The sequence below is a fragment of the Myripristis murdjan genome, chromosome 3, assembly GCF_902150065.1.
Source record: "Myripristis murdjan chromosome 3, fMyrMur1.1, whole genome shotgun sequence".
In the NCBI taxonomy this organism is placed as follows: domain Eukaryota; kingdom Metazoa; phylum Chordata; class Actinopteri; order Holocentriformes; family Holocentridae; genus Myripristis; species Myripristis murdjan.
This window is the reverse complement of record NC_043982.1, coordinates 45063000-45080615: the sequence shown is the minus strand read 5'-3', so window position 1 is coordinate 45080615 and position 17616 is coordinate 45063000. Positions and strand designations below refer to the sequence as shown.

At 44.1% G+C, this 17616-nt stretch overlaps 1 protein-coding gene across 1 annotated transcript in view; it reads left to right on the top strand.

Moving 5' to 3' along the window:
- The window catches only part of LOC115357257 (potassium voltage-gated channel subfamily C member 1-like), a 43029-nt gene that overhangs the window by 18163 nt on the left and 7250 nt on the right, over positions 1-17616 (top strand). Inside the window, exons 3-4 of the mRNA XM_030048677.1 lie at positions 6157-7117; positions 11016-11213. Coding sequence (XP_029904537.1) covers positions 6157-7117; positions 11016-11213 — 1159 coding nt within the window. The remainder of the gene's footprint in view (positions 1-6156; positions 7118-11015; positions 11214-17616) is intronic.

The following is a 17616-nucleotide window of genomic DNA, read 5'->3' as shown; positions in this document are numbered from 1 at the left end:
AAAATATAAATTATTGTGTTTTTATGAAAACAGGCAAATCCAACCCAAAATCAGAGCAGCATCACATTTTGCCTTTGTTTTAATGTTATTACTGTTGTGAGGCTGAGGGTTATGTCGGCCTTCTGGGAGCTGGGAGACTCAGCTGTGTGTGTGTGGCTTCAGCACCAGGTGATCACTATGCAGTGTTTTATTTTATAGGCTGAATTTCATGAATTTTATGCTTTTTGGCACTTTATCACAGTAACCCATCGCATCTCAAAGTGCACTTCTGTTTCTGACTCCAGTCTTTTCTCAGGCTACCACATCATTATCATTATTATTATTCATTCATTCATTCAACCTTTATTTGGATTCGGAGAATCATTGAGAGCAAGCCCTCATTTACAATGATGCCGAATGTACAACAACCATAAAAACAATACGGAATTACAATACAATAACAAAAACAGAATAAAACAGGGACTAAAACAGAATAAAACAGGGATTAAAACAGAATAAAACAGGGATTAAAACAGAATAAAAACAGGGATTAAAACAGAAAAAACAGGGAATAAAACAGAATAAAACAGGAACAAAATTAAAAGCAGTTACAATTATGAGTAAAATAATCAGCAATCAAAGATTTGAACTGGTTGAGGTGTACAACTGATTCAAGCTTCAAGCCAATCACCTGGTCAAAATCAGGTGAATTATCATTAGTCAATATATCAAAAGCTCACATAATAAATTTATAAGTCATCAAAGAGAGATATGCGCTCTTCCACAAAAGATAAAATGTATTCAATCACTGCTGATTAAAAAAAAGAAAAAGAAACAAAAAAGAAATGTGGATGTGCAGGCCACTTGATTTATGAGAAAAAAAAATGTCTTCAGTTCAAGAAAAAACAAACCGGAGAGGCAGGTTTTTTTTTTTTTTTTTTTTTTTTCAAGCAGCTGCCACTCTCACTCGCTGTATGCACGTCTTTTTAGGGAATTCATTTTCTTAGTGAATGCTGAAATTACATGAAGACAAATGGCTGCAGACGGCTGACGTGGGCAGTTTGGATATGGACACCATCACGTCTGTTCGTGCTGCTGATAATACTCTGAAATATAATAATAATATGAAAAGTAATATAGATGTCCCAGATTATCTCCTAAAGGGATTGATCAGAGATTATCAGTCCTAGCCGATTGTATTGGGGCTGATATTCAGAATCGTTCAGTAATCAGTATCGTAATCCTGACTGACCGCCTCTCTGTCTGAAAACTGGAACAAAAGCGAGTGGGCGGAGCCACGTTTCTGATTAATATGGTTACAAATTTCCCTTTTCATTGGATTTGTATTTAATTTAGTTTTACGGAAAGACAAAATTTTTTATGATCAAGTTTTTATTGATTTATTTTTTTTCTTTTTTTTGAGAGGGGTCAGGCAGACAGACTCGTCTGAAAGTTGTAGCGTGTTGCCTTCACTGACCTGCCTTGCGGACAGAAGTTTACAGTGTCAGTTTCAGTTTTACTTGGATTGAAAATGTTAAAAATTTGAAAACATTTAAAACACCAGGAATCTGCTCCAGCATCATTTAACTGATTATTTCAATCGTTCTAACTGCAGTTTTATCTTTTTTGTGGTTTGTTTTTTAATGTTCAGGTGATGCTTTCAGCTGCTAAATGTCTTCCCTCTCGTCTCTGATTGTGCACGTTATGACGCTGCTGGTTTCAAATTCACTACAAATGAACGTTGGCCCTGCATATCGGTTATCGGCGTCCTGGATTACTAATAATCAGTATTGGCTGGGAGATCTATAAGCAGATGGGCTGGTGTGTTGTTGAAAACCCTCGTGCGTCACGACGAGGCCGCGAGGAGCCGCGACGCCTTCGTGCTGCGTCCGTTTTTTCAGACGAGCCCGATAATGAGCTCCTCTGAACTTCCTGCCTTCCTGCTCAGCCGCCCGTCTCGTCTCTGTTACACCAGCAAACCAGCCTGTTTGCACACACACACACACACACACACACACACACACACACACACACTCTCACTCATTTTACAACTATAGGGAAGCATTTGCTGTTCATTAGGCTGAGAGGGAAGAAGTGACTGCAGTGCATTACGATGTTACTAATGATGCCCAACACCCCAACACACACACACACACACACACACACACACACACACACACACACACACACGGATGGTACAGCCTTCTACCACACCAGCCTCCTATGTGATGAACTCGATGCAGATTAAAACTGAAAGAGTGCCGATGCCATACAAGCTGCATCTAAAATGATACTTATACTTATATAATATAATAATACTAATCTGATTATGAACCCTGCCTCTGTAAATCTGGGTAACTGAGGTTTATGGCAGTATACTTACAGTGGAAACATATTTCTGTCAGGGTAGACCAAGTCAGTGCACTGTAAAAAAAAAAAAAAAAATCTCCACGTTATCAAGTCATTTAGTCTCATCTTTAGTTTGCAAATCTGAGGTTTAAGAAAATACATGTATGTGCCAGTGGGATGAGATAATCCCACTTGTTCCAGTGCAGAGTCACTTGTTTCAGTTTGATTTTTTTTTTTTTCTGGGATCAAGTATAAAAGTGTTGAAACGAGGCAGAATGAGGCCAATCAGTCAGTAGGATACACTCAGTTCAAAAAAATTCCTGAAACAAGTTGATTTGCATTGGAAACAAGTGGGATTATCTCATCCCACAAAATTTGATCACTGAAGATGAGACTCGTTTGGAAATTATTGGACACACTTGTCTTTGGATAGTGCCCTATAGTGCCCTGACTTCCTGTTGTGTGTGTTTGCTCAGTTTTAACTGCTGGACCCCCCGCTGTGCTGTTATGAAACCCACTGGGGTTCTGGGTAAGACCCGCCCACAGGGTTAAGGTCAGGGTGCTGATTGGACGAGGGATTATGTCGAGCCTGTTCTGGTGAATGAGCGACAGGCCAACAAATTTTATGACCAATCACAGCGCTGGTGGGCGTGTCTGTCTTGCCCAGAACTCTGGTGGGATCCATAATAATGCTTATGTTTGTAATATAATTTATGTCTTATTGATATTTTACTGAGCTGATGCTGATATTTAATTCTGTGATCAACTGTTGGACGTCTGTAAGAACCAATTTACAGATCTCTGCTCTGATTGGCCAGTTTGGGGTAATACTCAGAGAGAATAAAAGAAATCTGAGACTAAATTCAAAAGAAATAATTAAAAACAAAACGATTTTGCAAGTTTTTTCTCATAAATTTGTGACTTTAATCTCACAGAATATCTGAGTTTTCTTCTGTGGGCACACATCTTACAGCCAGCGTACACACCCGCCACAAACAGGAGTACTTCCTGTTTTGGATCGAGTGTCATCAAACAGAAACGCACCCTAATTATTTAATACAAACACCATCAGTGGGAAAGCACCGGCAGCAATATTTTCTCCCTTAAAGCATTTTCTGCCATTAGCGTGAAAATCACCCCTGGCTTAATGAATGCATGTAGTGGGCAGTAGCATGCTGATACACACGCACACACACACACACACACACACACACGTACACAAAGTGCTCCAGGCTGATATTGAGGAGGGAAGCTGGGTATTGTATGTATGATATTACTGTCCATCTGCTGGGTAAAATTAATTACTTTGGTCTCCATCTAAAGCTGCAGTGAACCCATTTCTAACAGGAAGCAGGAATCTGCAGCGTTAATGTGTCCCGGTTATGATCCTGTTTCTGTGTTTGTGCATGTAAACACCAGATCCTGTTCTCTGAAAGAAACCAGGAAACTGTGTGAAGAGAAATAGCGTTTTTCCACTATAGTGCCGTGCCACGCCGTGCCGTGAAATTCACGGTTCTGCATTCATTCCCACTCCAGCAGCCCGCTTGGTTCCGGGAACCAACTGTGAAAGATTTCAGCCCGGTTTGACATCTGGTGCTGGCCCGGTTAGAACGGGGCCGCGGAGGCGGGCCTAAATATGATCTCCTTCGTGATTGGTCCGTTAGAATGTCAGTTAACCAGGCTGCTACAAACTGACAAGTGACAAGTGTCAACCATTAAACCTTCAGCCAGTGGGCTGTTATTTACAAACGTTAGTTTCTGGAGAGATTATGGAAGAAACTGATTTGCTTGCTGAGTTTTTTGTTGGGTTTTTCTGTTGTGTAGCCTAGTTTACATTTTTCTTACAAATGGAAATGGAAATGTGACCACTAAGCGCAGATGGCAGAGCACACCGGTCGGCGTCAGGCGGGTCGGCCGCGGCCGGTCCGCCACCCGGTGCCATGGCCGACCCGCCTGACGCCGACCGGTGGCTTTTTTATTCAAACAAGATTTTGTCCATTAAAAAAAAGTAGCAAAAAACTAATGTAGGCTAACAACTGACAGCTCCTCTTGTTACTATAACAACTCCATGGCAACGAGCGCGCCTCTCTAATTCTATGACGCCGACCCGCTGGTACCATAAGCAATGGAAACACTCCAAGGCCAAACCGGGCCGTGCTGGGCTCAGCCCGGCACGGCCCTTCACGGCACGGCTCTTTATAGTGGAAATGAGCTAAAAGTTGCACCTCAACAGTGTGATTCTCAGTGGAGAGCTAAACCCGAAATCTTCAAAAAAAAAAAAAAAAAAAAAAGGAAGCACATCCCAAACTTTCAGCTGCAAGAGGACAAAATCCTCTCGCTGTGTGTTTTTCTAAAGTGATGTGAGCCGGTCAACAGGTGACCTGGGAGCATTTTCTCCTCACTGAGTTGAAACTTTGGGATGTGCTACCTTTTCACATTTTTATTAGAAACCAGGTTCCTGTTGCATGTTGACGTCTTATCCTGGTTTGTGACGGCTGCCAACCGCCGGCGCCGACGAGGCGACGCAACGGAAACTCAAACAGCGAGAGTGTCTCACCTCTGGAGCCACGAAGAGACAGAGTTTTGTCTTTCAGTGATGAAAGAGTTAAATCTGCCTGACAGTTCAGACGGGAGGAAGCATCCACATGTTGGCCTGTTCAGGTCTGACAACAGGCTGCAGGACGCCGGCTTCCCAGCATGCACCGGGGGAGCCAGTCAGGTCACGGTGCAAAATGCCAAAGAAACACACGAGCAAACATCAAAACAACAGAAGCGGCTCTGATTTAATTTTCCAAATTTTCTCTCCACCCAGAATCTCTGAGCTCCATAATGGCGACCCCGTCCCACCAGCATCTCCATCCTCTGCTCCTCGTCCTCCTCGGAGGCAGCAGCAGCCCGACTCCACTCAAACTGAGGACATGTTTCCTATTTCCTGTTGGTCTCTTCTCTCGTTGCTGCCAATAAAGTGGATAAACCAAATCCACGACGTGATGTTGTCATTCAGTAGTGCTAAGCTCGCTGCGAGCTCAAGTTTTGAGCAGCCGCAGTCAAATTAATCTCAGGTTATCAGTTCCAGAGGAATATCAGATTAAAGGTTTGTGTTGTGAACATCCCAGGCGCCTGCAGTCATCAGTAACCAGGATACCAGACTGAGCATGGATATACAGGGACAGGATAACCAGATTTCTCTGTGTTCAATGTAAACACCACATGATCAATATGGCACATTTACATTTAATTCTTCTTTTATTTATTTATTTTTTTTTGGTCAAGGAACCAAGAACTAGTTTCAGCAAAGTGAAGCCATTTGGATCCTTGACCATAAAAAAGTAAAAGAAAAACAATTTCTTCTCAATAAATTTGAGTTTTTTTTTTTTTTTCTCATAAATGTACCACTTTAATTTCAGAGAATATCCAACTTTTTCTTGGATTCTTAACCCCCCTCCCATGGCTCCATTTTTTCCCCTTCAGTGGCCCCGATACGGCGTCGTAGCATGACCTACATTCTTAGAGTCAAAATGTTTTATGGGTCAAATGTTGTTTTCGGGTGACCTGTCACTTTAAGAACCGTAACGAGTGTGAATTTGACCGGATTTAGATCTAAAATGAGGGCCGACAGCCGGACCTCGCTCTCATATGAACCAGGCCTCAGTGTTGTTTGCAGTTAAATGGATATGTGGGGTGACCGATCAGCTGACTGGCCCTGGGTCATGGTTTATAAAGCCACACTGGATCATCACAAAGGGAAGGAGTACAGTCTCACAATAATCATCAGTGTAGAGAGAATACTGACTCTTTCTCTCTCTCTTCTCTCTCTCTCTCTTGCAGTGGGTGGCCTTTGCCTCCCTGTTCTTCATCCTGGTGTCCATCACCACCTTCTGCTTGGAGACCCACGAGGCCTTCAACCCCATCTTCAACTTCACCGACACGGATCCAGTGGACAACAGCACGCGAACCTACCTGGAGACAGAGACTGTGGTCTACCTCACCTACATCGAAGGCGTCTGCGTCATCTGGTTCACCTTTGAGTTCCTGATGCGCGTGACCTTCTGCCCCAACAAGCTGGAGTTCATACGAAACACTCTGAACATCATTGACTTTGTCGCGATCCTGCCGTTTTATTTAGAGGTGGGCCTGAGCGGCCTCTCGTCCAAAGCGGCGAAAGACGTCCTCGGGTTTCTCCGAGTCGTGAGGTTTGTGCGGATCCTTCGCATCTTCAAGCTGACTCGCCACTTCGTCGGCTTGAGGGTTTTAGGCCACACGTTGCGGGCCAGCACCAACGAGTTCCTCCTCCTCATCATCTTCCTCGCGCTCGGCGTGCTCATCTTCGCCACCATGATCTACTACGCCGAGCGCATCAGCGCCAAGCCCAACGATCCACGTGCCAGTGATCACACGCACTTCAAAAACATCCCCATTGGCTTCTGGTGGGCCGTGGTCACCATGACGACCCTCGGCTACGGGGACATGTATCCCCAGACGTGGTCGGGGATGCTCGTCGGCGCCCTCTGCGCCCTGGCCGGGGTGCTGACCATCGCCATGCCCGTGCCCGTCATCGTCAACAACTTTGGCATGTATTACTCCCTGGCCATGGCCAAACAAAAACTACCAAAGAAGAAGAATAAGCATATCCCCCGCGCGCCGCACCCGGGTGTCGCCAACTACTGCCGCTCGGGGCTGAACACGCCTCAGGGCAGCCTGCACAGCGACACCTGCGCCCCGCCGGGCTCAAACAGCGACACCTGTCCTCTGGCGGCCCAGGAGGAAGGACCCGACCTCAGCAAGCCAGGTAGGGATCCAGGACCTCACCTGTATGGACGGACGGACAAACTGTCCCTCAGTCCGGCAGATCTGAGATTTAGTTGTAACAAAAAAAAAAAAAAAAAAAAACATCTCTCTGAGGCAGAATTGAATTGAATTGAATTTTTATTTAAGTGTCGTGCACTCAAGGTGCCCAACCCGCATGGGCTTATAAGACACTAAACATGACAAACAGCATTGCATAGTGTGTAAACAGATAAACAAAACAACAACAGATAAAATAAAGAAAAACATTCATACACTTCTACCTGCACATATGGACTACATACTGTATATATTACCAAATTCAAATCAAATGTACAGCACATTTTTTCTCTTTTCCCACGCTTTCCAAATAAAGTTAGCTGTATGAAAAACTCCTGTTCTGAAACATAATTCAAGTTTTTTTATAATCATCCAGGTAAAAGAAACCATTGAATAACAATCTCATTTTTTCAAAAAATACATGTCTAAGCTCATCGTACAGAGGACAAAGGAACATAAAATCAATCTCATTTTCAATCTGTCCTAAATCACAGCGCAGGCAAAGTCTCTGTTCCTCAGGTGCACCCCTACACCTGCCCATCTCTATGGCCAGAGGTAAAGTGCCGGAACGTAGCTGGGCGCAGAGGGATCTTTGGATTTTGGATGTATTTTGTTCAACATATTTTTCTACTTCATATGTATTTTTTATGAGGCAATAAGTTCTTAATTTAGGTTTACTCCATATTTCTACAGACCATTTTTCTTTATGTTGATGAAAAAATATGTTTTTAATTTCTTGAATGAAATAATCTCATTGGCTGAGATGAAAGTGTCTATGTTGTTTTTCAAAGTAAACTGGGACTAGGAGGCTAGAAAGTGCGTCTGGTCACCCGAGCTCACAAGCCGCAAGCAAGCAGACGAAAACCAAAGTCACAGATTTGGATTCTCAAAGATTATAGTCGTAAATTTATGAGAAAGAAATTGGAAATCCGTGTGTTTTCTTCTGAAGTCATGGAAATGTCTCTTCAAAGTCCAGATGCTGATGGTAATGTTGTGATTCTGGTCTTAAATCACAGGGATTTCCTTCTTATGAAACACGCGTGGCAAAGTAGATTGATGAGGTCATCAACTACAGGAAAATGAAAAGAAAAACTATTTGTCCAAGTTTTTTCTTGTACATTTGTGACTTCATAATCTCAGCTAAAAAAAAAACTAAAGACGGCTAATATCAACTATAACTTTAACTATAACTAATAACTTTAAATGTTATAGGTTTAACCCTATAAAGCCTGAACTATGAAAGAATTGGCAGAAAATTCCAATTTTTTGAAATTGAACCCTTTATTTAGTCCTATAACAAAATATATATATAAAAAATAAAAATTCAAAAATATGTTATTACACAACCTTTCTGGTGTATGATATATGATATGTACTTGAAGTGCCAATGGTATGGTCCAGGGTGAACAGGGGAAGTGTTCAAAGGTATACAACAGTATTTTGGTCAAGTATTGATTAAACTGAAAATGAAAAACGGAATTGAAAATGTGTATCATATATGATACAAATGGCTTTATCGGGTTAAACAAGTAAAAAAAAACTTCTTTCCGAGTTTTTTTTTCTCATACATTTAGGACTTGAATCTGGAAAATGTGTTGTGTGTCTTCTTGTTGGCCAGTGTCTCCAGCTGTGAAAATCCTCGGGGTGTTTATGTTCCACGGCGGACGTGCTCCCGCGTCACTTCATTGATAAACACATCAAATGGTTTCTTAGTCCAGCAGGTCAAACTGCTCTGCTAACTGAATCCCACATGACTGTGTGTTTGATGCTGCTGGTAGTGAGCACATTTCTCCACACACACACACACACACACACACACTCCTCACAGTGCACATGTAAAGATGAGGCATCTGCCTGCTGTGAGTGTAAACTCGGAGTCGGAGTGAGAGGAGAGAGGCAGACGGAGCCGCACTCTCGCTTTTTCCTGTCTTATTTATTACATTCCTCCCTCTGTCTTTTCCTGTGCCACTGCATGTTGTCATGGCTACGGTGTCTAAGCAACACAGGGCTGGATTTCTACCACTGGCTGGGTAACCAACCTACATTTTGGTCTTACGTCACCCATCGGTTCCAAACGGGACCGACGTGTGATGGTAAGAAACAGATTTTATTGATGAGAGGCTGCGATGTTGTGTGAGCAGCCGCTGCCTTGCTGCAGGGCGGCGGGCATCGACCCCACAACGCACTGTTGCATAAGTCCTGCTAGCTAAATGCTGCTTCAGACACAGTGGAGTGTAGCAAAACACACACACACACACGCACACACACACACACGCCCAGAGAGACACTGGGATAAAAATGCATGTGTAAGTACAATGCATGCTAGCTTATTTATGAGGCTCCAGGCTGCAGTGCTGTGTTAAAGCAGCTGTGGGCTTTTATTTTGTAAGACACAGAACCTGTGGGACAAAAAAAAAAGACCTTTTTCAAGGCTGAGTGACGCCGGGAGACGTGACTGTTTGACTTCTTTCAGTGTGCTCTGTGCAGGCTTCTTGGATCTGTCCACAACTGGTCCAAAATCTGCTCAATGTCTTTGTCAAGACCAGAGTTTTTCCAATATTGATACCAGCTAGATTGCAGAGCGGGACGCATATTTTTTTTTGCCCCAAAAACTGGAGTTTTCCTTTAGAGTTTTTATGGTGAATAGTCAAATATCCCATCAAAACACAGAATGGTTTGTTTACTTCGACGCCCCGAAGTTTCAGCTCCGCTCCTCTGCAGATTTTCAGCTGCCACACTTCACCTTCCTGCGTCTCTGACTGATGGCACATGAAAGCTAGGACACACACACACACGCACACACACACACACACACATGGCCTAGCAAACCCTGGAAGTCTTGTCAGTGAGTCTCTTTTTGAACAATTATTTAATGTGCAAAAACTTGGAGACATTGTACTAAAAGTGCAGTTTAATACAGTACACATTATTAGGGCTGAAACCATTAGTTAATGAATTGATAAGTCAATGGACAGAAGATTAATCAATTTTAATTTTGAGAATCCATCGATCGTTTTCGTCATTTTTTACTCAAGTATCAACACCAAACTTTGTCTGATTCTAGTTTGACTGACATCTCTACAATGATTAGATTGTTTTTCTTTACTCAGTTCATATTTTTTGGAAAATTAATACTTTGGGAGTGTGTTGTTTCCTCTTCTCAAACTAAGGAGATCTTTTTTGACACTTTACACACTAAATGATTAATTGATTCGTTGAAAAACTGAGCATCAAATTAAAATAACTGCAGATGCACCACTGTTTGAATTTGTTGCATTTTGTTTATCATATGAAACTGTCAATCATTTTCATGCACACACTCTCAGTGTCTCCTCCTCAGCTCCAGCTGTCCAGTCTGATGCAGCTCAGCTCAGCAGCTCTGACATAACTTCCACCTTTTAACAAAGTTTATATGTTCAGTTTGTGTTGACATTGTGCAGAATGTGTCACTTTAATTCTGTGTTTATTACTGAGGTTGTAGTTTGCAGAGGTCTGCTACTGGACTACATTATACTGAGAGGTGTTTCTAATTTTTTGTCCTCCCTATTTATATACTGTGAGGGGGGACAGAATAGTGGAAACAGCTGTCAGTAAAGTGCAGCACTAACTATGAGCTCAATGCCAAACATAGAAGTGAATGAACACCTCTGTTACCATGACAACAAGACAAGCTGAGCATTATAGGCAGCAGGAGAGGAAACTTTATGGCACAACAGCTGGACTGGATTGGATTGGACAGGCGGAGCTGATGAAGTGCACTCTGGGTGTATAATGTGCCCATGATGCCTCATTACGCCTTGTGAGCACCACTTCAACTAAAATGTGACTGAAATCTTCAGTAGGTTTGCTTCCAGATCCCAAGGTGAACGGGGAGGCGGCCAAGGCAGCTCTGGCCAATGAGGACTGTCCTCACATCGACCAGGCCCTCTCGCCGGAGGACGGGCAGATATTCAGCCAGGCGGCCGAGCCCGCCGAGCCGCCCTGCTTCCTGCTGGCTCTGGGAGGACGGCCAAGCCACGCGGGGTCCAGGCGCAACAAGGGTAGGCCACAGCCACATGAGCCCTTTCCTCTTCACACACACACACACACACAGCCACACATCAGGACTTTCACACCGTATGGTCAACAGCTTCATGCATTTAGCTGACACACACACACACACACACACTGAGCACAACAGCAGAATGAACTTCATCTTCGTGATCGACACCATGGGTAGAGAGCAGTTGTCTGTCATGATGTGACTGTTCATCTCAAATTAAGGATTCCTGTTCCGCCCCCTAACGTGAACATGACGAGGGGCATAAAACGGTTCACTAAAACACAATATTTTAGCTTTTGATTGTCCCCCTACTATGGATTTCTTTATTTGTCGAGGTGGATTCTGATAGGTTGCAGTGGGGGAAAAAAAGCTGCGATGATTAAAATCGCGTGTTAAATAAAACCTAGATAATTGAACAAACAGAGCTGAGTGGATGCTAGAGGACTGCAGTGGCTGTTAGAAAGATATAAAACTTGATAACATGTAATTATCTTGTCATCGTGTTTTTTTTTTTTCATCCATTTAAGAGCAGAATAATTGGCAAACAGGATACAAAAAAAACACACACAAAAAAAAAAACAGGTCCAGGCTCCCAAAGCTGTGAACGTGACCTGAGAGGACGGCATGTCGAGGCCAGAGAGAGCAGAAACAACAGAACGTGACTTTAGATCGCAGCAGAGCAGGAAGCTACAGCAGAGAGATGAGCTGAGGAAGCGAGTGTGAGCACATGTAGCGTTTGTTTGTTTGTTTGTTTGTTTGTTTGTTTGTTTGGCGCTGTTAAGAGGCCTCATGATGGGTGGGAAGTGATGTGCCCTCATGGTTTTCAACCCCCAGGGGTCCTTGAGGGTCTTCCAGCAAAATGAGGAATAGTTTAAATGCTTGTGAAAAGGTTTCTGAATGCAGTCTCACCCCTAATATTATTTTTCGGTCATTTTGTCCCAATTTTCGAATTGCCTTTTCCCTGCATGTTTTTCAAAGGAATCCAGTGAATTTTTTCAAATTTCAACACTCATCGCTACGGCACAAAAATATTTGCAAGTGATTATTTCAGTGTTAGGTTTTAATATCATCACCTTGAATTTACTTGACCAGTGTGACACCTAGACAATTCCATAATTAACAATTAAGGGCAATGTGGTGTTAAGTGGGGGTCCAGGGTTTAATAAGAGTCACATTAGGGGCCAAGAACATTATGTGGGGGATTTAAGAGTAATTCATATCTTTATGCCCATGTGATTTACAGTCTGTGGGAAAAACAGGTCTTTTCTTTGAAAAAGTTCATCAGTTTTCAGCTTATAAAAATGGATCGAGTCCTTTTTGAGGAGTGAGCGCTTACGACTCTGTGTGAAAAAGGCGGAGGCAGTTGAAAAAAAAAAAAAAAAAAACACAAGCGCTACATGTGCTGACAGTCTGTGTGTGTTTGTCTCAGCCAGCCTGTCAGAACGAACAGAGGACGAACACAGGAAAGGGGATGTGATTCAGGGAGGAGATCAACCTGGTGACTTACTGAGGAGATTAACTTTCAGCTCATGAGAGACATTATGGTGTGACTGGGGATGAGAATTGATAAGATTTTATCAATATCAAAGCAGTTATCAATTCTGCATATCACTCTGATTTTTTATTGATTCCCCTATTGATTCCTGATCATTCTTTGTGTGGATAAAAAGGCCTACACAGGTTTTTAGCATCAACACAACTGAAGATACACAGGCAGTGCCTCTGTATCTCCCCTCTCCAGTGTCTGAAATCCTGTCACCAGGAGGAGGAAAGACATGGAGGTTCCTCCTGCACGTCTTCCTGCTCCTGTTTTCTGTCTGCAGAAGGGAAAATACGCAGGGCATGCCTGCATATCTCCCCTTCTCCAGTGCTCGGACTTGAATGAAAAACTGACCCTTTTTCCAGCTATCTGGAGAAGGTCCATATAGAGTTGATTCGAGGTTTAGTTGGACTGTTTGTAGATCCTTGAAGACGATTCACTTCTCACCCGAGAAGCTTCTTCAGTTCTGACAGACTGGTGGGGAGGTCCAGGTATTTAACCCGTGTGGGGACGTTCTCCAGGTCATTGGATCGTAGGTGCTCCTCCCTGATGTGACGACTGTTGTTAGAGACACCTGACTCCAGGATGGTCGTCAGAGTCTCCTGGCTCCAGAGGGTGAACAACAGTTGTTAAGGCTGAATTATGCTTCCGCGTAGGAAGAGCGTACGGAGGTTGTGCAAAGCTTACGGGGGTTGTGCGACCGCCGCAGAGCCTTGCCGCGCGCCTCCCAAAAATTGTAACTACGCGGACCCTACGCAGCCCCACAAGAGCTGTGATTGGTCCGCCGAAGTACATCATTTCCGGCATTTCGTTGCAACCGGCATCACATCCTGTTGTTGTGCCGGCCGGCGGCGCCGTTTTTAAAACAACTGTTGTGTCGGTTGTGTTTGAAAACTTTGGAGAGTGCTGGATCTCGCGGAAGAACGCCTGGCCGAGGAGGTGCGCAAGTACCCGCACCTATACGACTCGTCCTCTCGCCATTACAACGACGTACAGAAGAGCAGCGACCATACGTCACAGGGTCTACGTTGGTGGGAGGAGAATTGCTCAGTGTGTTTTGCAGAGGTATGTTGGACACACACGCGCTGCGTAGGAAATGCGTGCTTCGCACAACCCCCGTACGCTCTTCCTACGTGGAAGCATAATTCAGCCTTTAGGGTCACCTGAGTCCAGGGGTGAAGGGCAGTGGTTTGGGTCACAAGGGGTCAAGAGTGAACGGTTGAATGTCCTGGAGGTTGAACCAGTCTGTCTTGGGACTCCCCACCAGTCTGTCAGAACTGAGAAGTGAAACTTCTTGGAGAAGCTACAAACAAGTCCAGCTGTCCTCGATTCAACTCTGTTTGGAGATCCATGACCTGAATGACGGAGCACCTCCACAGATACCCAGAGAAGGGAAAACATGGAGGCACCGCCCGCGTATCTCCCATTCTCCAGTGCTGGGAGTTGAAAAACCTCCACACCGGCACGGATAATAGGAACTGATAAGGAGGCCTATGATCCTAAATCTCGGAAGTATACGCCTCCGACTGGAACCACTTCTTGATTCCCGTCCCTTGGTGTGACACCACTTTCCTGACCATAGTGGGAGGGTCAAAGGTCGTACCACCACTGGGGATCCAGGAGGGCATAGAGTTGAGTCCCAGTAGAGCGATGACCAGATATCAGCCGTAAACACAGACATGTTAATCTCAGAAGTCTTACTGTGACCCATTCATGGAGATTGGTGCTAGGCCTTCAGAGTGAAAGCACATCACCCAGCTCCTGCTCCCTCCTGCCTTCCTTTTCCTCCCACCTCTCTTCCTCCTTCCTTTCTACCCCCCTACCCCCGCCTCCTCCGCACCACAACCCCCCTCCATCCCCCGTGACAACAAAGTTTTCTCTCCATTTGGTTTGTTTCTGATCGTTTACAGCCAACCTTAACTCTCCCTTTTTTCTGTTCTTTCTTTGTTGTCCTGTTTGTTTTTTCCTCGTTTTGCTTCCACTACGTTGTCTCTTTGTTTGTTTGTGTCTGTACGTTTCTCCCTCCATCTCCCACCTCCTCCGCTGGTTGGTCGGTAGGGTCGGGGGTGGAGCCTCTAGGCCCCTCCCAGCAGGGCTATCCTCTGCTTCAGATTGGCTGGGTTGGCCAAGCCACACCCACTACTTGACGCCCCCAACCCACTCAGCTAATCCAAGATAAATCAGCTTGCCCCTTGCAAGATAAGTCTCCGAGCAGAGCCAAATGTGTAGGAAACTGCAGTTGTAAACCTTAAAGCCGAGGTCACCCCTGGTGATTGTAACGCCGATTTTCCGCCCAGCTGCACAGCCACTGCTTCCTGTAATGGACCAAACAAGATTTTTTCATGTCTGGTTGCACGTTTGATTTCGCCAGGCTGAGTTTGGCCTGGTTCATGCAGTGCAGAGCAGGCAAAGTCTCACCAAGACTGAAGTCTGAGGAACCTGAAACCTTGGCAACATCCCAAATGAGGGTTCAGCTTATCTTAAAAAAAAAAAAAAGAAAGAAACTGCACCAGTGAAGAAGCACTTTTAACAGCACTCATTCACAACTCCACGTGCTCCACTCTAAGCTGCTATACAGTTTTATTTGTAGGAATAAATCTCTTGATAAAAAAAAAAAATGTGATAAATTATAGCAGCGTGCCTGGATCAGTGCACATGTTTACAATTACTGTACAAACAGGTGGAGGCTTCATCCTTGTAATAATGTAATTTCAAAATACATTTGTAATTTAAACGTAATGTGTAGCTTCTGTACCGTGGTGCCACAAATACCAGACCACCTGTTTTATGATGGTATTTTAACACTGAACCACTTCTGGACAAATGGGAAATCACTGCATGATCTGTCGTCTTCATGTTATGTGGATCAACATCTGACGCGACCGACCGCAGATCAGTCATTTAATCTGACCTGTCCACGTCGGACACGTCTTTTAGTCTTTTCTCAGACACTTAAACAGCCAGTTTATTCCTTTTACAAGCCACTTGGGCGGATTAATGTGAAAACATTTTACAACCAAATCCGATATTTTGTGAAATATTCATGAGAAAAAAAAAAAAAATATATGTCTAAACTTGAGAGAGACTTTTTAATGACCTGCAGCAGGAAAAGTTCCCAGCCTTTAGTTTCCTCAGGGGTGAAACACACAGCAACGCAGCAACACCTAGCTGACCTGGCAGGCTTTGTCAGGATCAATGTACAGTAGCAGCTGCAGCACTGGGACAGTAAAACACCACATTCATTAGCTAGAAGCTTTTCTCCCAGCCGGTCCAGTGAACAGCACCAATCTCTGCTTATTTAACCAGTAAACTGTAGTAAACACTTCACTAATGGCGGCGAAGGTTGCGAGGTCTGGTCGTCAAGTCCCACGGAGAGAAGACCCACACGTTCTCATATCGGAGGGAAGTTATTGTCAGAATCCAGTTTATGATACGAGTCTGTTGTCTTTTGCAGGACATTTCACCCTTTCACACATCCCACCACCTTACAAACACGAGCATACATGTCGTATGTTAACGCATGTGTCTGTGCGAGAGAGAGAGAGAGAGAGAGTGCGAGGGAGTGTATTTTTATGTAACCTACCTGTCTCTGTGGTGTTCTGGTGCCTGTTTTTGCTGTTTTCTCTGTGCTGGCATGTGTGATGCTGCTGCACCTGCATCCTGCATGTTGCGTCCGGGTTGAGGACAGACTCAACGTCATGCAGGCTCTTACTCTGCGACCTGCAGCCCTGCAGACGAGATGATCTAATGTTGGGTTTCACCTACACTTAATTTAACTGACACATTTAATTTGGTAATATTTCACCTACAGGCAGTGCTCTCTCTAAAGGCTCATTTATGCTCCCTTTAGGTACAAAAACAAAATACGGACATTTCAAACGATGTAACCGTCTCTGCCCATTTGCTTCCATGTGTCCTTTCCCGTCAGCATGGATGTTCAGCAGTAAATCCTCTAGAGGGCAGCACAGAGTCCAAAGTTTCTGACTATAACAAACATGGCAGCGGTGCAGGAGGTCGTAATAATGGAGCTATTATGAAGAGGCAGGAGTGGCAGCAGCGTTGTAGACGGCGATGGTCTACGAGGTCATTAAACACATCAGTGGTTCTCAAACTTTTTTCAAAATGTTCGCCCTTTGAAATATTATTCAGCCAAGTTCGCCCAGACCAAAGCTGATACTGAGCAGATTCTCTTGTTTCTGTTTCTGCTTCTTCTTCTCTTCTTCCTCCTTATTTCCAGCTTCAACCACTGATCCACTTTCTGGATTTGTTTGGTCTCGTCTTCCCGCTCAGAGCGAACAAACGTCCTCGCTCCACGACCACGGCAGCAGATTGAAACCACAAACACACACATCTGACACCTTCAGGGAACCCAGAAGGGAGAACTGAAGATAAAATGTGCTTTACCAAATTTGCATCAACAGTTTTGATTGAACTTATTATTACAGCATAGGCAAATTATTTTAGGACTTATACATGACTGATATTTTTTAATTAACATTTTTTAAAAATCTCATGTACCTCCTGCAGTACTCCAATGTACCATTAGGGCACACATAGCCCGATTTGAGAACCACTGAAATATATCACAAAAGGAGGACAGCGTATTCTTTTCACTAACATTACACATTTTTAAATTTTCTTCCTCATGTCTCGTTCATAGCTCGGTCTCTCTTGAACTATCAGCTGCGCTGCTGCCATAATTTCCAGTGGTGCTGCTCCGTTTCATCTGTATACTTAAGCGTCCTGAAAACCTGCACAAATACAGACCAAGAATACGACAAAGTACGGATAGAAGGCTCCGTCCACATCCATATTTAACGTGGAGTATAAATGAGCCTTAAGCCAGCCAGTGTCCAGTCCG